Source organism: Phoenix dactylifera, unplaced genomic scaffold (assembly GCF_009389715.1).
Source record: "Phoenix dactylifera cultivar Barhee BC4 unplaced genomic scaffold, palm_55x_up_171113_PBpolish2nd_filt_p 000804F, whole genome shotgun sequence".
In the NCBI taxonomy this organism is placed as follows: Eukaryota; Viridiplantae; Streptophyta; class Magnoliopsida; order Arecales; family Arecaceae; genus Phoenix; species Phoenix dactylifera.
Window position 1 is genome coordinate 13,073 of NW_024068171.1, and position 23,272 is coordinate 36,344.

The window sequence follows — 23,272 nt, forward strand, 5'->3', positions numbered from 1 at the left end:
GCTTGCATTAACTGATTAAAAAGGTTTTATATAGCAGAGCAAACAAATTCATGGTTCAAAAAAGTGTTATGCAATATATTCTCATACATGCATTTATATATTCAAAAAAGTAGGACAGACCCATATTCGGGGGCCAACAAGAGTGGGGTGGGGTGGGTGGGCTGGGGGTGGATGGCTGGAGCTCCAATCTATGGAAGGAGGGATAGCCCAGGTGCAACCATAGAAGAGTAACAGTAGGAATTAATGAGGCATTTGGCAATGATTTTTTCTAAATTCAATGCTAAAACTCAAGAGTATATTTGTAACAACCCAGGATCTCATCCAAAATGGCTAGCCGGAAGGTATTATTTGGGTTCCTTGATCCTGTATAAGTACCCAAGATCTACCCAGCGAATAACCGATGTGGGACTAAACACACGCCCGCACGGGTCCTCACATACTCCCCCCGTTCAAGCCCTGACGTCCTCGTCAGGCTAAGGGTTCATATCTATTCAAATCTAATCACAAACACCACGATTGGCCCGTGGTCAGTCCCAATAGATCCGTGCTGCAGTGTCCCCTAGTCCACATAGGTTATGAGCCGGGTCCGCTCTGATACCATTTGTAACAACTCAGGATCTCACCCAAAATGGCTAGCCGGAAGTTATTATTTGGGTTCCTTGATCCTGTATAAGTACCCAAGATCTACCCAGCGAATAACCGATGTGGGACTAAACACACGCCCGCACGGGTCCTCACATACTCCCCCTGTTCAAGCCCTAACGTCCTCGTCAGGCTAAGGGTTCATATCTATTCAAATCTAATCACAAACACCACGATTGACCCGTGGTCAGTCCCAATAGATCCGTGCTGTAGTGTCCCCTAGTCCACATAGGTTATGGGCCGAGTTCGCTCTGATACCATTTGTAACAACCCAGGATCTCACCCAAAATGGCTAGCCGGAAGGTATTATTTGGGTTCCTTGATCCTGTATAAGTACCCAAGATCTACCCAGCGAATAACCGATGTGGGACTAAACACACGCCCGCACGGGTCCTCACATATTGTAACAACCCAGGATCTCACCCAAAATGGCTAGCCGAAAGGTATTATTTGGGTTCCTTGATCCTGTATAAGTACCCAAGATCTACCCAGCGAATAACCGATGTGGGACTAAACACACGCCCGCACGGGTCCTCACATACTCCCCCCGTTCAAGCCCTGACGTCCTCGTCAGGCTAAGGGTTCATATCTATTCAAATCTAATCACAAACACCACGATTGGCCCGTGGTCAGTCCCAATAGATCCGTGCTGCAGTGTCCCCTAGTCCACATAGGTTATGAACCGGGTCCGCTCTGATACCATTTGTAACAACTCAGGATCTCACCCAAAATGGCTAGCCGGAAGTTATTATTTGGGTTCCTTGATCCTGTATAAGTACCCAAGATCTACCCAGCGAATAACCGATGTGGGACTAAACACACGCCCGCACGGGTCCTCACAATATTAGTCATTTCACACTCATTATTAACTACGCTAGAGCTCGGATGGATGGCTAGGCCATATTGCAATCAAAACTTAAGTTTTGGGATCCAATGTAAATTGCTAAAAGTTGAAATGATGCCCTTTACTTTTTTTTTTTCTATTTATTAACAAACTTTATTTGTTTTCTCTGCAAATTTATTTTTCTAAATTTAATCTTCCCAAAATTCTTTTTTATTTTACTATTTGTACTTGTGCATGGTGATCATGGGGCTGCCAATCTTATTGCGCAAGTGTTCATGTTGTTTTACATACTATTACATAGTGTGTAGGTTTTATCTGAATTGGCATTAAAACTATATCGCTATTAAAATCTATATATCTATATTGTTAGAATCACTATTTTCTATAGGAAATGTTGTAAGAATATCTTACAACATGGTTTTTGCAGATCTTTATCAGATAGCACTGCATCTAATTAATCCGTAAATCTTGTTTTTTTATCCTCCTTACCAACATTGTCTCATTCAAGTCCAAGAACTCTCATTAGTTCAAACACCAACCCATTTGAATCTAAGGATCCTCCAAACTACCACCAACTTAAGTCTTGTCGGCTGCTCTCTGCTCCCCAACTCCCTAAAAAAATGTGGAAAAAAAAACGAGGGTGCTCGCCTCTTTTTGATGTATGAACATTAGATTGATGTCTTATAGATGAGTTTGCCGAGACATATATAATGGAAATGTAAATAGTAATCTACTATCATGGAAGGCTATTTATGACACTCATATAAATATTATAGTCTAGCACAAGTAAACTGCAATCCGTTAGGAATGTTACCAAGTATTGGGAAAAAAGCAAAAGAATTGAAGTGCTTTAATAGTGATGTTACTAACACTAACAATTGAAGAAAGTTAAGACTGTGTTAATTTCAGTTTTCGGTTAGGTAAATAGCTCTAGGGAATAGTAGACTTTAATATGTAGGTAAGTAATTAAGCTGGCAAACAAGTTGACCAAAATGCCTCTTCCTCATATTTTCTAGAAAAATACCCACAATTCTAATATTATTCGAAAGATAACTAGCTTCGTTCACATTTTCATTACTTACTGCTACGTAGGCTCTTTAAGAAAAAAATAGAGAAATTAGGACAGATGCCTCGGTTAAAGTAAGTTATGCTTGCAAAGATGGCTTGCTTTAGATTCAAAACTATAATAAAATTTTAAACCTTGCAAATTTTAGTGGATATTTTATTATACCATCAATCTTATGTACATGTAAATATATGTTTTGGTTTATATATATGTCTCAAAAATAATACCTTTTGCTATGGCATATTCTGAGAGCAATCACTGGATGTGCAAATTGATTTTACCAAATCAATCTAAAAAACAATAATAGTAAAGAAAGATATTTTTAGATATTCAATAAATATATCAGTGTTATTCATACATGTGTGTATGATTCTGCTAAATATGCTCCGTAGAAAAAAAAGAAAAAAATTGAATTATCTGATGCTATTCCATTTTTTTCGGTTTTAGTAAAAGGATGGGTAGCCGCGTTTTTTTTTTTTTTTTTTTAAGAAGAAAGCCACCTTATTTATTAGAAGCTTCACATATCAAAAAAATTTGTGGCAAAGTTTTGTACGTGTTGGTGAATGAAAGGTTATACATGTCAGTTTGAAATATTAGATTGTGAGAAGCGGGTTGCATTTTACCCTGGTTTGGAATGCAGACCTCCCCTGTTCACACAGCGCGCCCTAGACCCAGAACAGGCCAGGCACCTTGAATTTGAGCTCAAGCCAATCAACGCTTGCCATGTGTGCGCTCTTTAAGTTGGGCCTTAACTGGTTAGAAACGGGTTGGACTGGCGACCATGACTCCCTCCGCCACCACCGCACCGCGCTCCCGGCCCTGGCGGGAAGCTTAACCGTCACAATTGCCAGGTCTCTCCGACCGTCCGATCAGACCCTGGATCCACGGCCATCAATCCACATGAATGAATGCATGCCATTTGCCCCGTCCGAAAACGACATGCCACCGGAGCCTTCCTCAAAACACATCTAAAACAACCACTACTCCTACTACTCTCACCATCCGCCGCCACCACGCTCGTCCTCTCCGACGTTGTTCCTCCCATCCCCCACCCCCGTCCCCCAATGGATTTTTGCTGCTTCAAAACCCATACGGGAAATGGGCTTCCATTCGAACCTTGCGTGTACCCGGACGGGCTTCAAGAATTCCAGCATTTCGACGATGCTTTTGATCATGTCCCGACAGCGGCAGAAGCGTACGCTTCCGGCTTCGACCTCAAGGCCTTGTCATCACCACAAGTCGGCCTCCAGATCGGGATGCCTGTTGAGGCCTTCCAGTGCATGGCCGGCCTATCATCAGGCTATCCGCAGAGAAGCCACGGCGGCCGCCCGGGGCCGGATCCCAGCCTGTCCTCCATGGTTCTCGGCGTCGAGCCTCTCGTGGCCTTCGGGCCCCCTGACGAGCTCTCCTTCGTCGCAGGCGATAGCAAATCTTGCAGGGGAGGAGCTGAGATGAACAGGAAGTGCACACCCGTGAAGAAAAGCAGCGGGGCCAAAATCCACAAGAAGCCGAATGTAGTGAAGGGGCAGTGGACCCTGGAAGAAGACAGGTACCTGTCGGCGTCTTTCCCCTCATGCATTTCTTTCTCTTCGAATAAGTGCATGCATCTTCTATTATCCTCGATCGATCCGATGTCATTCTTGATCACCATGCACCAAAGCAATTATAACAACTTCAAGAAACCATTTTGTTAATTTAACAATTAATTTCCTACATCCGAAAATAAAAGGAAAAGGTTAGTTAATTAATTCCACAGATTTTTTTTTTCGAGAGAAGAATTAATTCTACAGAATTTGAAGCTACTGATGATATGTATGGGATTTTCTTGCAGACTGTTAGTGAAATTGGTAGAGCAATATGGATTGAGGAAGTGGTCGCACATAGCTCAAATGTTGCGTGGGAGGATAGGAAAACAATGCAGGGAACGATGGCACAACCATTTGAGGCCTAACATCAAGGTTCAACTTCTTCTATCTTTCTGTCCCTCTTTCTTTGTTTACGATTGAAAATTTTCTAGGATGTTATCATCTCCCTTCTTCTTATTTGCCTTGTGGGAAAGCATATAACTTTATATTATACGTTTCCCCAGATATAATTTTTCATTTGCATCTTGAATCCCTTCTTCCTCTCCCCCCCACCCCCTCTTTTTCTTCTTTTAATTTTTTCTTTCTTAATTTTGGCTTTAAGTGCATATATAGCTTCATGTGAATAAACATAAAGCGTTAACAACTTCCAGCTAATACACCAGGCGTCTATGGTGCATCCAGCAAGACTATTAGCATGTGTTGTGCGGACGCATTGCCGCGTGTATAAAGTATTCTTGGCATATATGCAGGGTTCTTACCTTACAAACCTGATTTGAGCTCAGGAGGAGAAGAGAGCATGCGCTGACGCATGCATTATTGGAACATCATAGTATATGTATATACATATGCATATATACATCATACGTTTCTTGGCGTATGTACATATGCATGTATGTATGTATATGTATGTATGTGAACATCATAGTATTGTACCTGCAAAAGAGAAGGTAACACGCATGCATACATGAATGACCTCTAATAAGGAAAGAAAGATGGATATTTGATCCAAACAAATAAAATAATGACTTAAGTAAAATAAAATAATAAAAGAGGCTGTTAGAAGAGTAATGTCCGTATATGGAAGATTATATATCTTAATATATTTTATCCCACAGCAAGCTGCGTACTTTTTAACTTTCAGATGCGTAGACCATGTAATTATGGCGGTCCCATTAAACAGAAAATAAATTATCCGTACCAAAAGCCATGTATTCTTTGAAATATTGGACATTTGGTTGATTATGGTGGAAATATCATTCTCCAAAATAGTCATAAAATATCTAACGAAATCAGACTAGTCAATAAGTTATTCACTAATCTCCTCTTATTGAACCTGAATGCCTATTAATTCTAGTATTTAGAAATATGAATCACTTTACACCGGTCTACATTTGCTTTTCAAGTTTGACATCACCGCTGGTCCTGGCTATTGAAAGTTGAATTTAGTATTACTCTCCCAAGATCAAGCAGAGGCGCATCAGAGGTTTCCTGAATGATCTTCTGCTAAGTACAATTACTCTCAGCCCTTAGATGTGAAGATGCAAACTTAAAAACGTCAATTAAACAACCTTTAAATAAGGGCTTACTATGGGAGGTCATTTATTATCCATCCTTCTGTCTTGTGAGCTCGGAATCGCTACATCAAAGGCTTGCAAGGTAAAAAGGTCACGGATAAAATCAAAGTTCATGCATGGCATTCTCTAGTATGTATCATGCAAACAATCTACTATCAATACATCAAATAACCACTCCGTGAAATTCATACCCACAAAGGAAGCGAAGCTACTGGATTCATGATGTCGATCGAGGCGAAATATTGTGGACTAACCCTTATCTCATGTTTTGATTCAGAAGGATACTTGGAGCGAAGAGGAGGACAGAATTCTGATCCAAGCCCACTCAGAAGTAGGGAACAAGTGGGCAGAAATTGCCAAGAGGCTGCCTGGGAGGACCGAGAACTCCATCAAGAACCACTGGAACGCAACCAAACGGAGGCAGTTCTCCCGAAGGCGGTGCCGTAACTCCAAGTACCCCAAATCAGGCTCCCTCCTGCAGAACTACATGAAGAGCTTGGCTCTGCAATGGGGCTCAGCACCAACAGTCCCAGCAGCATCTGCGGCAGCCACTAATGCACCGGCAGACAACCGCCTCAAGAGCACAGAAAGCAATGATGGTGGCTCGGAGGCATCAAAGACCCTGACATGCATACCTGCAGAAGGTCTGCCCATAGCCGTAGGTGCAGATGTCTGTGGAGTTAGCGATGACATCCTGACCTGCGACTTCAGTGACATGGATAATCTTCTGCTTGACGATAACAAGGTCGATGTGCCGCCCGAGAGATATGTGGGATACCTCTTTGACCAGCTGGGGTGCTGTCCAGGGATGAAGGGCTCCTTTGACGTAGAGATGGCGTGGGATGAGATGGCAGACCCCATGCCGATGCCATGCGAGGCGGATATGAAGGTAAAGGTGAAGAAGGAGATGGACCTGGTGGAGATGATCGCTCAAAACAACAATGGCGCCGACAGCACCAGCACCAGCAGCAGTAGCTGTAACCAGTTCTGAAACCATCCATGAGGATTACGGTTTGCTAAACTGGAGGGAAGTCCTTTTCCGCGCGTTATGCATGCTTCCAAGAATCTGCATATATAATCAGCTGGGATGAAGTATCTATATTATATAATCTTAGAAGGATCAAACGAACTTTATTATCAGAAAAAGAAAGAACAAGCATAAGAATAATGATAATTGCGTCACCACAGTGATGTATAAGTAAGAGATGTAGGAATGTCGCCACCTTTTTCTTTTGCCTGCTCCTGGTTATAAAACTTGCGCTGCTTCTAAGATTGTGCTAGTTTGACCATCAAGGTGCCGTAGTTGGTTTCATTGTGCTGCTAACGGTGGTAGGCTGGTATCATATATATCTTGATGGGATGCGCTATGTATGACATTTGAGGCCATCTTATTTGATGGCCATCCATCTACTCATAGCAGTCATCGAATGCACAATGCTCCATGGTGCAAATTTTACACCATAGAGGATTCGTGCTCAGACACCTTCTGCGGACTGTTTTATCCCTTTATGCGATTGATTTCTGTGGAAGCAGCACCATTTTGGCAATTCATCAGAGAATTATTTGGCCATCAACAAACGTGGCACTATTATATATGTACCCAAAAAAACAAATATGGCACTGTTCTTTGTTTGCTACTGCAGCTCCATTATGATTTTCTTTTCTTTTCTCTCTTTCTTTTTTTAAAAAAAACTTTTGAGGAGCAATGAAGTGAGGCACCTCCCCCAAAATTTCATTGACATTGTGCTTTTCAATGGGATTAAGGGATAGGGGCGCAAACAAGTGAACAATACCAGATAGAAAGGTTAAACTCGTCACATAAGAAGTTCAAAGGGACATTCCAGATGTTCAACAATCTCGACTACTTTACAAACTAAACCAAGCTTGAACGAGCTTATTTTGAGCCGGACCAACCTCCTAGCATTTCATCTTGCTAATGAACAATCCATAATTAGGCCTTTATTCAGGTAGAAAGCAAATCAGAAAGGCATTGCTAAGTTGGAATATGTTTGTTAAGAACAACCAAACAATTTTAAATTATTGATGCAAAATTCAATAATTTAAATAAAAATACAATACATATAAGAATTTTCTTTGAGGGGATGATACTAATAAGACAAAGGTACTAATATCTCCTTTTTTTAAGGAAATTCAAACCCCTATATATGGTGGGCAAAACCATAAACCGGTGCGACGGACCTTCTCTGACTTATCCCTTCCAAGATATAACAGTCCATCTAGATAGTCGTATGGCTTAGAACTAACTCTACACAAGAGGTGGAGCTTTCTCTAGGATACAACGGCCAAATGTTATATGGCTTAAAACCAACTCTGCACAAGAGGTTGAAACGAAAGCTCCACCAAAAGAACTTTTTTTAAAATCTTGGGCAGGCGCCGGCAGGGGGGGAGGAGGGGGGCGCGGGCGTTAAGAGACTAATGGTAAATGGCAGGCTAATTATTCTCATGAAACCTTTCCAAGTTAATATGGTCCATTATTAGCAGAAACAATGAGCTGCTGGGGGGTAAGAGGATGACAAATATCCTGTTACAAAAAATAAGAATAATTAGGCCTTTAATACATGAGTAGTGAAAATGTGTGATAAATATATTTCATCACAAAACATAAGAATGATTAGCCTCATTAGCATATGAATATTAGAGTCAATACATGAAACTCCCATGCACACGTGTAATCATGTCAATGCAAATCCATTCATATTCCCCTCCCACTATCTCAAAATTATTAACAACTTATTATCATTTTAATATTAAAATGTAAACCCTCATGCATTTGAGTAACTGCATCAGTGCATAAAATTTCTATCCATTCATATTCCCTCACTACCTCAAAATTATTAACAACTTATTATCTTTTTATTATTAAAATGACAAGGACATTGTGAGGTTGGGTGTGGGAGACTGTAGTAGTCCTATATTGACTAATAAAAGAAGTACCATATGGATTTATTAATCTGAGCTGATTTTTGTCTCAACAGCTTATAAGTCTGTGTCACTTGGCTAACCCCAACAGGATCCAGTGGCAGAACTTTGGATCTTAGAAAAGGATGCTGACAGGAAGATTACAAAGAAGAGAGAAGGATGTTACAGCAGGTAGTAGAGGTTTGGTTTGAGATTAGGAGAACTAAGGAATGCACTTGTTTTTTGTTGGCAGCTGAAGTGCAATCGTGGAACAGAAACAATATATGGTCTAGCACCGGTGTTGGGGAAGAGGCTTCAAAGTTAAACAGCGTCTTGCATCCTTGCAGATTCCCCGGCATCCTATAGAGCTCAAACAACCAATAGCTGGGAAGATATCTTTGTGAGAGATGGATTTTCTCCAAGCAGACCAAAGCTCTTCTAAATAAGGAGGTGGGAGCGGACGTGACTGAACTCATCGAAGCAGACGGTGCTAGATTGATCTAGAGAAGCTCAGCAGTTCCCTCGTCCGAGCAACACCAAGGGCAATAGTCTGGTCTTCTCCAACCTCTCTTCATGAGAATGTCAGAAAGTGAAAATTTTATTGTGATACTGGGAGCCAACTGCAAACTTTTTTCTCAGAGACTGGCAGCTTCCACATGATTTTAATGCCTCAGCTGATGAAAAACCTGCAGAAGTAATTGACTGAGAAATTTTCCTTCTTCTCAATTTCCGGAAAATTGTGTTCCCTGCTGTCTAGCGTGATGCTGACCAAGAGATTATTCAAGACATTCAGTTCAGATAGGCTGAAGGGGTGTAGGGTTGTTCCTAAGTTGTTTGACCAGTTATCAGATCTCCTGGAGTTGGCTAGGTTTGGCAGTCCCCACTTATGAGCAAGCATTCCACAAGATGCATTCTTGAACCAAACGGATCCACTCCGAATGTGCATATATCATTTTAAAGAAGAATGTGACAAACATACATGGTTCAACCATGAAAAATTCTTTGTCCACTATCAGGGTCCAAGTAACTGAACTTCCCCTGCGCCCATCATGCCATGCACAGCACCGTCTAGAGTTCATGCATCATCTTCAGTCTTCTCATACGAGGGGAAAGACCAACCGAACACAATCTGTCATTTGAAATCTAGCAGACAGATACTGCTAAAAATTGACAAGGGGAGGTGGGGGAAAAAAAAAGAAAAAAACATTACAGATTATGCTGAATAACCATGACCCCAGTTCCATGCTTCCAATAAAAAGGTCCACTCTTGAGAACACCCACATCTACAACAAAAGAAAAGGGGAGCAACACAACTACATGTCAGAGTTGCCGTATCTAGAATTCTCATGCAGGCTTTGTCCCGGTACTCTTCACCCTTGAATACAGGAAAACACCAGCTAGGGCCATACCAGTTCCTGCAGGCAAAGCCCAACAACAATCAATTTGGAGGAGAAAGTTTAAATTGGAAATGTTCTGGAAGTGGACACTCGTGTGCCAGCAAGTTTTTGAATATCATAAATACCAAGACAATTAATAGGTGAAACTGGGATACTGAAAAAGAGAACTGACGCCACAATGACCACCACACGCTTGACGCAATTGCCAACTGAATGGGTGACAGGGGACACCCTAGCCAAAATCATATATGAAATCTGTCAATATTAAAGAAACAAGGTCAATCCTGCATGTGATTAAAATTTACACACGCACACTCGCATGTGGACGCGCACAAACACACAAAGAGAGAGAGATAGAGAGAGAGAGAAGAGAGAAGAGATCTAACACATAAGATATGCATGTTCCAAGCCTAAGATTTCTATCCAATAAATTAATTCATAAAAAGAAAGGAAAACAAATCAATTGAAGACACTGATATATGTATGTAAAGCCTGTTGCTTTATAAATAAATGTTTTAACTATTTTTAAAAAAATGCATTTCAAAAAAAAAATGCACACTGAAGGAAGAAGGTATTTTCTGGAGGCATTTGGTGTTTTAGTATGATGAGCCCATCAAAATTGTCTGAATGGACGGGAATCTACATTTTGGATCCTGATATGAGTGAGAAAATAAAGACATAAGATGGTTCCTTGACATATTGAGTTCTTGTTTTCAATCCTTTTCTTTTTAAAAAAAAAACTTACCTGTCATATGGGCTCCAGACATGCTATTGTTTTCAGAACAAATAAATGCTCTACATGCCACATAATCAGAAGAAAATATCATGTCATATATAGTGCACCATGCTTTAAGAACAAATAAGTGCTGCTTCTTCATAAGTCTTGACATCCCTTTCTGACCATTCCACACATCCAAATCATGCTCCACGAATGATAACTCTCACATGCTTGTTTCACATGTCCATGCAGTCTTGATCTAACTCCATTACTCCATATTATTGTGGAGCAACCATTAAATATTGTTAGCATGTTATCTGATCTTATCCTTCCCACCAAGAGTCAAAAACTTGGTCACAGTTTTGGTTTCAGCCAGATAAAATGAGGTTCAGTTTCAGCAGTTTTGACAGTTTTATTCTACTTCAAGCAATTTCAGTTGCAAATTATAAAATAATTCTAAAACTTTAATTAAATTAAGAAAAATGAAAAATGATGAATTCAGAAAAAGTTTCCTTACTCAAAAAAAAAAGATTTAAAGAACATGTTTCCCAGCATTTAATATAAAGTGAAAAGAAATTATGATTTAAATGATATGATAACTGGTTTGCCTGATAAGATATTTGTGCCTCCCTTTCCTTTTATTTGACCGTACATGTGAGATGTCCTCTTTCTTGGCTTCCTATTAGGATCGATAACATGGTCTTATGCTGCCATCTTTGATTATAACAGCAAGAGAAGTTTTACATGGAGATAAAATCGAGGATGACATAGGTAGCACTTAGCAGGCAGTAAGACTCCCTCAAGGAGATCTTTAAGCATATCTAGACCTTTCAACTAGTCTTCCAAGGATGACTATTTGGCACCAGGGAATGAAAATCTTATCCATGATGAGAGTTAAAATCAGATGGGTCTGATTTTTAACTCTATCCAATCATTGAAATGTGACTCCTAGTATATGTGTTTGTCGTTGGAATGGCTCCTAGTGTTCGCAAGCGTATCCATGTATACATGCAGGTGCCTGCACGCACACATCATCAGTGGATTTACAACTCAGGACGACATATGATTATATAGTATATTCATCCACATAAATTCAAAGCAAGACTATCTAACAGCATAAAACACCAAGGCAAAGGAATAGATACTCAAAATGGTTGACATGAAAATCTCATGTGCTGTTCAATTATTCTTCATGGATAACAGCAAGAATGCTTTCCAACATCCATAAATTTTTGCCAACCAGGGAGAACAACATTGCTTTTCCAATCCCTCAGGAGATGTATATTTGGTATCATGTTATTATCAGAAATTAATCTAAAGGCCCTCTTTACATTTTAGTGTATGCTTCAGTCTTGAGTAAAAACATAAGCATAAAGCATGCGATACTAATTGATTCAGAAGCACAATGTTCTAAGAGTAATAAATAAAGCCACACAGAATGAAGAATGACTCACCTGTTGATAAGCATGAAAACAGAGCGAAGCAAGAAGAGACCTCACATATATCTCTTGAAGATTTAAACCCTATAAAGCAAGGATAGGGGAAAAGGTATAAAAAACTAACAATTTAAGAAGTATGCACAGTAATATCTAAGGGAAAACGATGTAAGTCATTTGGTTTCACAGTAGAATACTTACAGCAGAATGCACATATGATGGGGTGAACTTGATGCCTTCCGTAAATAGAACTAGAGGGGCTGACAAGAAAAATGACATAATTGTAATTATGGAAAAGAGATTTATGTTGTCCAGAGATTCCTGTTTAAGAAGAGTTTGTCAAGAATCAAGACCAATAATGACAACCATATGGCACAGCAGATATGGAAGACATAAATAGTGACATTACTATTATTATTTTCTCAATTAAAAAAAATAGTATCAATCAGGTGGACTGCAATGTGAACAATTAAGCAAGTACCAAAAGCTTATATTAGCAGATGGACTGACACCTATTCTGAAAATACCAGGTTACCTCTTTCTTAACCATGAATTTCTTGCTGATTACATTACGAGATTGATTGGTAAGGTTGGATGCCATTGCGCTCCAAAATCCAGCCCTATTTTCCAAAATAACAAGTTTGTGAGAACGACTTATGGCCTTACACGTGCGCGTGCACACACACATTGAGAGAGAGAGAGAGAGAGAGATTTTTGAATAGAAAGACCAAATTATTAACAGTTGCTTCATGCACAACATTTTGTAATACCATGTACTTAAGACTTTCAGGCTGTATTTGGTTTGGAAATAAGAAAAATGTGAATAGAAAAACTTGTGCCCATTTGAATAGTTACACCCAAAGATGGCAAAACCATGCCAAACCAGCTAGTTCAGAGCATACCGAACCAGACTGGTTGGTTACCAGCACGATACGACCCTTATATTCGAGACGGTCCATGTTCAATGGTTCAGCCTTTAGCCTATTTGAGTCGGCTAATTCGAGTCTTCAAACATTTATTTGCTCAAGAGAGCGACTCTATTAACCACCTCCCCCCCCCCCCCAAAAAAAAAAAAAAAAACACCCCCTTGGTAGGAATCGCCTCCTCTGTCATTCGAGGGCTTTGATACCCAGCACAGCTAGCTCCCTCTCACTGGTAAGCCGTCAACCCTGCCCTTTTCTCCCTCTCTCTTGCATGCTTAGGGTTAGGGTTTAGAGGACCCCTCCTTCCTCCCTCCCTCTTTTTGTCTCTCCTTCTCTCTCTCTCTATGTTCTAGGGTTAGGGTTTAGAGGGCACCTTCCCCTTCCTCCCTCTCCCTCTCTTCTCCTCTCTCCTTTTCTCCTTCTCCCCCTCCCTTTTCTTATTTTAAGTACACCTTGAAATGGCATCGTACGGATTTGTACCGTGCTGAACCAATCGCAAGCTAATACACCTTCCAGTAACGATTCGACAAACCTTGGTTACATCATAGGGGAATTCCAATTATCCTTTGGCTACAATTTATAGATTTTGGATGATGGGTTTTTCTACCCATAAAAAAAAGCTGGTACATATGATGGCTTTATGACTAAGGAAAACTTATTGCATCTTCCCCTTGAGATAGTTACGCTTAGCATAAGTGACTTTGATCGGCATAACTATTCTCTATTTATGCGTGTTTTTCAAAAGCTGTTTGGCAGGCATAAGACTTATAATAAGCCTTGTCCTACTCTGTTGTCAAACCAGATGCAACCTAATTTCAATATGAATTACTTACCAGTTAAAGGATGCTTCAGTGAAGGATGCCAAAACAACACCACCAACAATTGGCACAAGAGAAGTTAAAACTGAAATATTAGGAAGCTGCATACACATTTAACCAAAAATAAGTACATTGATGCATTATGACAACTGCAAATTGCAATAAGTGTTTAAAGAATTAAAAAGCACAAATATATGAGGCCACAGCATCTAAGCATTTGCTGATAGTGACACGTTCAATTCGCCTCTTTTTTGACGAGAAGATGGAGTGTATTTGTCACCATCGCATTAAGGATATGAAGGCATGTTTGATCTTAAACTGAAGGTTAGAATTTGGTCTGAGTGGATCACCATTTCAGAAAAAAGGAGCACAAAAATACTACCAAATAAGAATCCTACCAGAATGAAAAAGATAAAAGTCTAGACACAACCATTATTTATTTTCTGAGGCCACTTCTTCCAGAGGATGCAACAAGAGTGGTCAGTTTAGAAAACTTTACCTCTCCAAGGAATAAGGCAGACAGGATGACTGTAAAAAAAGGCTCCATAGCTTTGATTGTGTGAGTGAATGAAACAGCAACTTTTCCCAAGCTCATATTAGTGAAAAGGTTGCCCAATGTGTGGAAAATAGCCAATGGCAGGATTGCTACAAGCTAGCATTTAGATACCCACAATTAAGATGCAAGATTTATGACTTTGCATTGGTCAACATCATCAAAAAACAATTCATGCACGACATTTGAAATACCTGTGAAGAAGAAAGCTTAGGTCTTTTGTAAAGGTTTGTAGACCACATCAGAAAGACAAGAACTGTTCCAATGGCAACTTGAAAAGCTGTGATAGTTATTGGGAATGGATACACTTTCAAAACCTGTCATACATAGCAATATCATTCATTTGTTTCCACTCTGGCATCAGATGACAAGAAGGCAAAACAATCAAATTGAGCAGATTTCTAACAAATCTTGTTTCAAAAAAAAAAATCACTTTCTTTTACGAAGTAGTAAATTTACCCAACAAAAAAATGTTAAAAAAAATATTAACACACCAAATGGAACACATTGCCCCAAAATGAGCTTTTCAGTCAATCACAGAAGAGATGGAGCAGGAAAATGTTCCTTGACTTATTTACCCTGGAAACCAGAGCTTTAAATTACTGAAAAACATATTTTAATCTTATTTTCTGGCATTACTTCATGTACAAATAGTGTTATATGCCAACCTAACAGCAAAGAGATGCTCAGATACTGAGTATAATTCACCAGAGGTCATATATGAGTAGTTTACATTCTTCCCAAGGATCCGGTCAGATAGCCAAAACCATTGTAAATACAGGCTTATGTATGCATATGGCACCTCTCTTCAAAAACTTGCTTGGATCCCTCCATGTAGCCACCTTGCATGGTGACCATTTTTTCTTTTTCCCCAACCAGAATACAAATATACCACCACAAGTCACTAACAAGGCATCCTTTCTTCTAGATGGATCTCACTGGAGCTCTTAGAGATCCCTATAGTTTTCAGCGATCACACAGTATGAGTGTGTGGATACTCATAAAAAAGTATGGTCACTTTAGGGATCATCCTCCTTCGTAGCTTCTTTCTGCTGTCCTTTGGAATTTCATCCATTCTGCTTGTCGCAGCTACAAGTTTCAGGCTCTCCAAATAATCGGCGCATCTTTCCTTGCATGGAGCATACCAGCATGACTGTCATTTCAAGCAGATCTAAGAAGGATCCTAGGAATATGGGTTGACGTTCCTACATTCTACAGGAAATTTGATGGAAAACTGACTTCTTGCGGGGTTATCTAACGTCACATTCCTATCCCCTGTTAGCGAATGTAACTGTATCCTCCATGATTTCCAATGGCTTAGCAACATACAAATTGATATCATCCTTCTTTTTATCCTTCATACAGAGAAAGGCCAATTAAGTGCCATAAACTACACATCCTTCATACAGAGAAAGGCCAATTAATTGCCGTAAACTACACAAGCTATCGTTGCCGCCCTTTGAGGAAAAAAAGGAAGCAGGGGACGGACGGGAGGAGCAAGGCTATATTAGACATGCACGCAATTTCAGCTTGCAGGGGGTTTTAGAGAAGAGGAAGGAAAGAAAAGTTTATATAAGGCGGAGAAATCGCACGATGAAGAGTATAAGAAGAGGCACGGCTGCATGAAACAAAAAAAAGGAAGCACATGAGAAGATTGACGCCAATGACCAAACGGTACAAGGCACTCGACAGATGTCAGATGATCCCGTAGTTTCCGTTTCTTTTGTTTATTATAACGAAGTTAGACCGAAGGTAAATTTAAAAAAAAAAAAAAACAATATTAAAAAAAAAAAGGAGGAAGACGAGGAGGAGAGCTACCTGTTTGTCGAATATGTTAAAGTATATGTTGAAGATGTACCAGAGGGCGAAAAGAGCCACTAGCTGCAACGCATCCACCAGGGCCTCCGACCCGGCCTTGCTCTCGCCGTCGGCGGCCGCACGGACCAAGGTGGCCCCGCGACCGGAGAGGGGGGCGGCGTGCCGGAGGCGGGGACGGGACGGGAAGAAAAGAGGGCGACTGGCGATTGAGAGGGAGAGGGACCTCCATCTACAGCGGATGCCGATATGGCTTGGCCCGAGCACGATCCTACGAAGGCGGTGCCCCGGGAGAGGGGCGGCGGGCGAGATGGTGGAGAAGGCCGCCGCGGTGCTCTGCTGCATTTTTTTTTTTGGTTCTTTTTTTGACCACCGCGCCACCTCAAGACAGAGCACGGAGACAAAGGCAGAACGAGAGTATACGAATATTGCGTGCGTGTGCTCCGGGGAGGAAGAGGCTTGGGTTGGTTTGGTTTGGCAGCTTTCGCTTCTCTGAAACAAAATATAAATATATGTGTATACAAAATGCTGATCAAAAAATAATTGCTTTCATCCAAAATAAATTAATTATTTTAAGTTATAACCCTGCGGTATGCGTCCTGTTACGATGCTCTTGCAGGGTGGACTCCATTATTAATGCTGATGGCACGCGAAACCTGCTTACGACATACGTAGGTCCTCTTATCATTTAATAGTGGATTCCCAGTGCAGGGTGGGCTCCATTATTAATGCTCTTACTGCCATCCATTCGGTAAATTTATATATTAATTTTTTTTTTAAATGTGTATATATGAATATTCTGAAAATTAACAAAATTTTAAATATTTATATTTTCTATGCCGTAAATATTGAAAAAAATATATATTTAGAATGATAAATAGAACACTAATTAATTGAAAAGCTTCTAAATTTTTTAAAAAATTTGACATCCATTCAGCAAAAGATTTTCAAAATAAGGATATATATATTAATCAGCATATGGGTATTTCAAAAAAAATAAAACACTTTGAATAGATATTTATTTTGAGTGATGAATAGAATTTTAATTGAAAGACTTCTAATTTTTTTTAAAAAAGCGTATCATATATTTAATAAAAAAAACTTAAGGCGAAGCTATCTATTAATCGATATGAGTATGTTAGAAAAATTAAAAAGTTTCAAATACTTCCATCCATTTAAAGTGATAAATAAAATTTTAATTGAAAGACTTCTAAAAAATTTTAAAACCATATCATCTTACATTATTTATTATTTTATTCTAAAAGGTAGTCTTTTACGGCAAGAATTGCATATGACATTGCCAAGTATATATAGCAAATATTGCCAAGTGTATATAATAAAAGCTGGCCTTCTATTCAGCAAAAAAAATTATTAAGATAAAGCCATCTATTAATCTTTTTTTAGAAAATTCTATATGTGAGTATTTAAGAAAAATTAGGAAGACCAAAATATATTCATTTTCTATACCCCATAAATTGAAGAGATATCTATTTAAAATGATAAAAAAAAATTTAAATTAAAAGACTTCTTAAAATTTTTTAAAAGCTTGCCATCTTACACTGCACTTATCATTCTTTTGCAGCTCAATCAAAACTTACCAACATTCACAAATTCTGTATATGCATACAAATCCTATGTAGCACACGCAACTAGTATCTAAAAAAATAGTTTTTTTTGACATCCTAGGCATATTCTTAGACGAAGATATCTAAATCTTAGCCTGTATGACAATCCAAGATCAAAAAACTCTATTTAAATATTAATTTAAATTTTATAATTATAAATTTATTTTAAAAAGTAAAAAAGATTAAAAATATCGGTTGATATAAATATATCTTATCCGCCAATATTTCAGGTTTCATCGGGTTTATATCAACTATACATATATATATGTCGATGTACATATACATACATACATACATACATATATATATATATATATATGTATGTATGTATCAAGAGGTTCCTGATTCTAATAAAAATAAAGTCTCAACGAAGATGAAAACCTTATGGAATACTTCAAAAAAAAAGCTCTCTCAGCTCTCTTGGAAATATTGAAGCGATGCGAATTTGGATGAATGGTAATGTATCTTCCTTTAGCAATTAAAGGTGCATGTGCAAGTATTGAAACATGCATAATTATATTACAGATGAAGTCTTCCTCCTTAAAAAAAAAATAAAATTAACAACGTATTTATTATGTTTTATTTTTAAAATTTTTAGCTAGAGTCTTTTGAGCTAATCATGGCTTATCACTCTTTTCCTCCACTGAGTTGTGGAGACCACAAAGGGAAAAAGGAGCAACAGCGTGCGATATTTTGAAATTCCGACATTACCACTTTATTCATTTTACAAGATATTTAATTTATTTTTAATATATTTAGCACATAAGCTATCCTATGCCTCTGCCTTATAAATAGTATTTTTCATCTACCGCACAGCTCTCAAAGTGCTCGGGTCTCTGTCACCTGTCCTTCTTTCGCGCGAAGGATACAAGTACGTCTCATAAAAACACCTGCAGGAACACCGTACCGCGCCACAAACCAACTCCCCTCGCAAACACCCCCGCCAGACCCCCTCTCTCTCTCAAAAATAAAAAATAAAAATAAAAATAAAAAGAAAAACAATCTGAATGCGTCAGTTTCTGCCACGTAGTCAAAATTTGAGCCCCGCCCAACTTGGCCGACCCCGCAATGAATTGGATGCCGACCCCCGTCAAATTCCGAAACCGACTCGCCGTGTTTTGGCCGTAGTGGTGGGGGACTTTCTAAGGCTCTTTTTAATTTGTAAAAAATAAATGCGAATCGAGATTTTCTCGATTTTTATATTTTGTTGGGAACCTTGTTGCAGGTTGTTATTTTGACCACGGCTTTGAAGTTTGACCATGGATTTGGAGCCCTTCTTTACCGCGACCCTTTCAATGGAAGTACGGAACACTTCTGTCTCGTATGGTCGGCTGGCGGGCGGCTTCAAATGAACCCGGATGGATTTAGGGCAAGATGCTCTTCCTCCTCCGTATTGCTACTCGGTCTTGTCCTTATTGATAATACGTATCAGCCTAGAATTCCAATACCTCGCTAGCCGACACATATTTGACTTGTTTTATATCCAAGGCTGACTAGAGAAGCAAAACGGTTTGATACTGGATCCAAACCAAAGTTAGTTTTGGAAGGGCAATATAGATTAAAAAAATATGTTGGGAGAAAAATTTCAAGTCATACCGCCACGGAGGCGCTCGGCCAAAAAGCGCCGACCGGAAAGGCGCTCGGCCAAAGAGTGCCGACCAGAGAGCACCAACCAGAGGGGTGCTCGGCTAGAGAGCGCCGATCCGAAAAGATGCTCGGCCCAAGAGTGCCGACCAGAGGGAGCGCCAAGAGGCGCTCGGACCAACCAACACAACCAAGTAGGGATGCTCGGCTAGAAAGAGCCGACCAGAGGACGCCGACCAGAAAAGCGCTCGATTAGAAGGTGCTGACCAGAGAGGAAAGAGCACGAAATAAAGGCGCTCGGCTAGAAGGCGCTCGACCAAAGGGCGCCGACCAGGAGCATTAGAAGCGACCCCGCCACAGGGCGCCCCATTGGGCGACCAGCTCGGCTCGGCACCCCTGCCGAGCCGATTGCCTTGACTAAATGTTCAACTCCTGCCTAACCCCCAGAGGGACCTGACAACTCCACTACAACCTGCCGCTATCTCCAAGCCATCAAGGCATAAGATCTCCGCAGGTATTTGACACGACCCGCCATTAATGCATGAGACCCCCTCAAGTCTCCGATGCACTCAGTCATTTAATGAGCACGGCTCAAGACGATCTCCGGATCACTGAACCATCAAAGCGTATGGCTCTCCCTGACCGCCGGTTCACTCGGTAATAAATGCACTTACCATCCATGGACCCCGGGCCTACCACGGCCGGCGGTTCAACCACTCCAACAGGTCCGATCGACCGTGACAACTCCCTGGTTCTGGTCTGATTCGGCCTTATTTTCCACTACGCCATTAATGGGCCAAATCGTGCCCAATTATTACAAAAGAGAACAAACTCCCTGTCACCTCCCGGGCAACATTAAATCCTTCTATAAAAGGGAGCCTGGGAGGAAAGAAGGGGGGACCGGAACACAAGTAAACAGCACAGACACAATTGAGCACAATATTCTCTTCATCTTCTCCATATATCTCTTCCTTGCTCTCTCCACATATTTGCCCCCTCTGACTTAAGCATCGGAGGGCCGACGCCGGGGAGCCCGGCCACCGGCTTTTTTGCAGGACAGGACAGGACGCACTCTCCCTCACTCGCTCACCCTCCAGGAGGACGCAGCCGGCCGGCGCACCGCCGTCCGCCCTCCCTGCGGCGGAGCTCCTCCTCTCCTGGCTCCGTGGCGGCCCCCGGGTCCAATTTCCAGCAACAGTTGGCGCTAGAGGAAGGGCCCGAGTCGCTGCCATGAAGCTAAGAAGCAAAGGGGCTTCCAACGCCTCTCGACGTCCTCCACCCAGTCCTGAACATTCTGTCCAAAACTCACCACCTCCGGCCGAGTCAGCACCTCAAGTTCGGCCGGAGCAGTTTGATGCCCTGGTGCGACAGGTGCAGGCCTTGGCCACCGCTGTCCAAAGCCTGCAACCCAGGGGCATCCCAACGGCATCACCTCCTCCGGCTCCAGTTCAACCGGAGCCTCCTACAAGTGGACTTCCCCTTCGAGGTCAGGACTCTCAAGTCCAGGCCTCCCTCTGGAGAGAGCACCCAGTCAGAGGCCACGGAGGCTGGCCACAACCTTCAGAAGCTGAGTCGGTTCCGGGGCAACCTGCACCCGAACGAACCGCTGCAGCGATCCCTCAGAATGACGAACTCGACAAGAAGGTCGAGAAGCTGGAGCGCCAGATCCAGGCACTCCACGGGAGAAAATCAGGACGTGACGGCGACTTCGAGTTCACTATGAAGTCACCCTTCTCCCCGGAGATCGAAGATGAACCGGTTCCGCTACGGTTCAAGATGCCCCAGGTGGAGCCTTACAACGGCAAGGCTGATCCCCTTGACCACCTGGAAAGCTACCGGGTCTTAATGGCCCTACAAGGAGCCTCGGAGGCCATGATGTGCAAGGCTTTTCCGGCGACACTCCGAGGACCAGCCCGACTGTGGTTTACCGGGCTGAAGCCGAATACTGTCTCCTCCTTTGAGCAGCTCGGCAGACAGTTTGCTGGCAATTTTACCGCCAGCCAGCCCCAGCGGCGGACATCCGACTCCCTCCTTGATGTCAAACAAAAGGAGGGAGAATCCTTCAAGGAGTATTTGGACCGGTTCACCGCCGCAACATGGGAGGTCCGGGAGCTTGACCAGTCAATCGCAATGTCAGCACTGAAGACTGGAGCCCGGTCCTACAAGTTCCTCTTCTCGATCGAGAAGAATTTCCCTGCGGACCTCCCCGAAATGCTCGCCCGGGCGCGGAAGTACGCCAAGGCTGAGGAAGCCGTGGCCGTTAGGCGGGGCGGGACCGAGCAGAACCCCAGGAAGAGACACCGCGAGGAGCGCGGCCAGCCCAGAAGCCCGTCTCCGCGACGAGCTAAGAATCCGCCCCACCCGAAGAGTCCACCCCGGTTGAGGGGACCGCCACAGCAGAGGTCACCACTCCGCCCGAAGTTCCAACTGCGGGCCCATGCACCCGAGGAGAGGTATGAAAAATACACTCCTCTCAATGCTCCTCGGGCTGAAATCCTCATGGAGATCGAGGGTCGGGATCGCATCCGGCTCCCACCTCCGAAACAAGATACCAGAATCCGTCGTGATTCCCGGAAGTATTGCCGTTTCCACCGGGATCACGGCCATGATACTGAGGATTGTTATCAGCTCCGAAACGAGATCGAAGCACTCATCCGTCGAGGGGTGCTCGATCGGTTTGTGCAAGGCCGGCGTGAAGAGAAGAAGCCAGCCGAAGGAGCCACACGGCCTGAAGGTTCAAATGCCAACAGGCCCATCGCCGGCGTCATCAACACCATCCAAGGCGGGGCCTCGGTTGGAGAAACTTCAGGGGAAGGAATCTCCTCAAAGCGCCTGCGCGCCTCTGAAGCCATCTCCTTTTCAGATGATGATCTAGAGGGAGTCGAAACTCCCCATGATGATGCCATGGTCATCTCCATGATCATAAACAAATTTGATGTAAAGCGCATCTTGGTCGATAATGGAAGCTCGGCGAATGTTTTGTATTATGGTGCCTATTGTAAAATGGGGATGACCAAAGAACAGCTACGGAGGATGAATGCTCCGTTAGTTGGATTTACTGGGGATTCAGTCCCAGTAGAGGGCGAGATTGACCTACTGGTCACAGCTGGGCTTGCCCCCCGTGAAAGTACCGTGGGGATGAGCTTCCTCGTGATACGCCTTCCCTCAGTCTACAATGCCATCCTCGGAAGGCCAGGCCTCAACGCCCTCCGAGCAGTGGTCTCAACTCACCACTTGCTCATGCGGTTCCCCACCGGCCAGGGAGTCGGCGAAGTTCGAGGAGATCAAATGGTGGCAAGGCGATGCTACCTGGCGACCCACGAGGCAAAGCGACCAGCCGAGGTGCCTGTCCCAGCGACCGACCAGCCCTCGACTAAGATTCTGGAGGCACGGGTCAACCCTCAGAAAGAGCGGGTAGAGCCTGGTGAGTTATTAATTCAAGTTCCTTTACGAGAGATCTCTCCCGGGCTAACCGTGCAGATCGGCTCTGGCCTCAACGAGCATGAGAGGGGTCGCCTCGTCAATTTTCTACAAGACAACATGGATGTCTTCGCATGGTCGCCTGCAGACATGCCGGGGATAGACCCGGAGATCATGGTCCACCGGCTCCAAGTAAAGCCAACCAGCAAGCCCGTGCGACAAAAGAAACGAGGCGCTGCCCCTGAACGACAGCGAGCAGCAGCCGAGGAGGTCGGCAAGCTCCTTGAAGCTGGCTTCATCCGGGAGATATCCTACCCGGAATGGCTCGCCAACGTGGTCCTCGTCAAGAAAG

General features: G+C 42.3%; 2 protein-coding genes across 3 annotated transcripts; one reads left to right on the forward strand and one right to left on the reverse strand.

The window, feature by feature from the left end:
* Positions 1-3,554: 3,554 nt before the first annotated feature.
* Positions 3,555-6,989, forward strand: LOC103724184. Its single transcript, XM_008815362.2, has 3 exons — positions 3,555-4,101; positions 4,384-4,510; positions 5,990-6,989. The coding sequence occupies exons 1-3, from the start codon at positions 3,617-3,619 to the stop codon at positions 6,701-6,703; spliced, it is 1,326 nt and encodes a 441-aa protein (XP_008813584.2). The 5' UTR covers positions 3,555-3,616; the 3' UTR covers positions 6,704-6,989.
* Positions 6,990-9,542: 2,553 nt separating this feature from the next.
* LOC103724175 (phosphoenolpyruvate/phosphate translocator 2, chloroplastic-like) lies at positions 9,543-16,785 on the reverse strand. 2 transcript variants are annotated; one of them, XM_008815349.4, is made up of 9 exons: positions 16,295-16,785; positions 14,671-14,793; positions 14,423-14,575; positions 13,939-14,024; positions 12,718-12,802; positions 12,384-12,503; positions 12,201-12,269; positions 10,154-10,260; positions 9,543-10,046 (listed from the first exon to the last, which is right to left on the reverse strand). In XM_008815349.4, the coding sequence occupies exons 1-8, from the start codon at positions 16,634-16,636 to the stop codon at positions 10,162-10,164; spliced, it is 1,077 nt and encodes a 358-aa protein (XP_008813571.1). In that variant the 5' UTR covers positions 16,637-16,785; the 3' UTR covers positions 9,543-10,046; positions 10,154-10,161. The 2 variants fall into 2 exon arrangements, with proteins under 2 accessions (XP_008813571.1, XP_008813570.1); XM_008815348.4 differs by having other exon boundaries at positions 10,154-10,283; positions 16,295-16,783.
* Between the last annotated feature and the right edge of the window lie 6,487 nt (positions 16,786-23,272).

Coding starts and splice junctions, on each gene's coding strand:
- LOC103724184 (XM_008815362.2), top strand. CDS start 3,617: ATGGATTTTTGCTGCTTCAAAACCCATACGGGAAATGGGCTTCCATTC. Junction 4,102..4,383: donor TGGACCCTGGAAGAAGACAG/GTACCTGTCGGC, acceptor ATTTTCTTGCAG/ACTGTTAGTGAAATTGGTAG. Junction 4,511..5,989: donor ATTTGAGGCCTAACATCAAG/GTTCAACTTCTT, acceptor GTTTTGATTCAG/AAGGATACTTGGAGCGAAGA.
- LOC103724175 (XM_008815348.4), bottom strand. CDS start 16,636: ATGCAGCAGAGCACCGCGGCGGCCTTCTCCACCATCTCGCCCGCCGCC. Junction 14,576..14,670: donor CTAAGCTTTCTTCTTCACAG/GTATTTCAAATG, acceptor TCTAAATGCTAG/CTTGTAGCAATCCTGCCATT. Junction 12,504..12,717: donor AATTCATGGTTAAGAAAGAG/GTAACCTGGTAT, acceptor CTTCTTAAACAG/GAATCTCTGGACAACATAAA.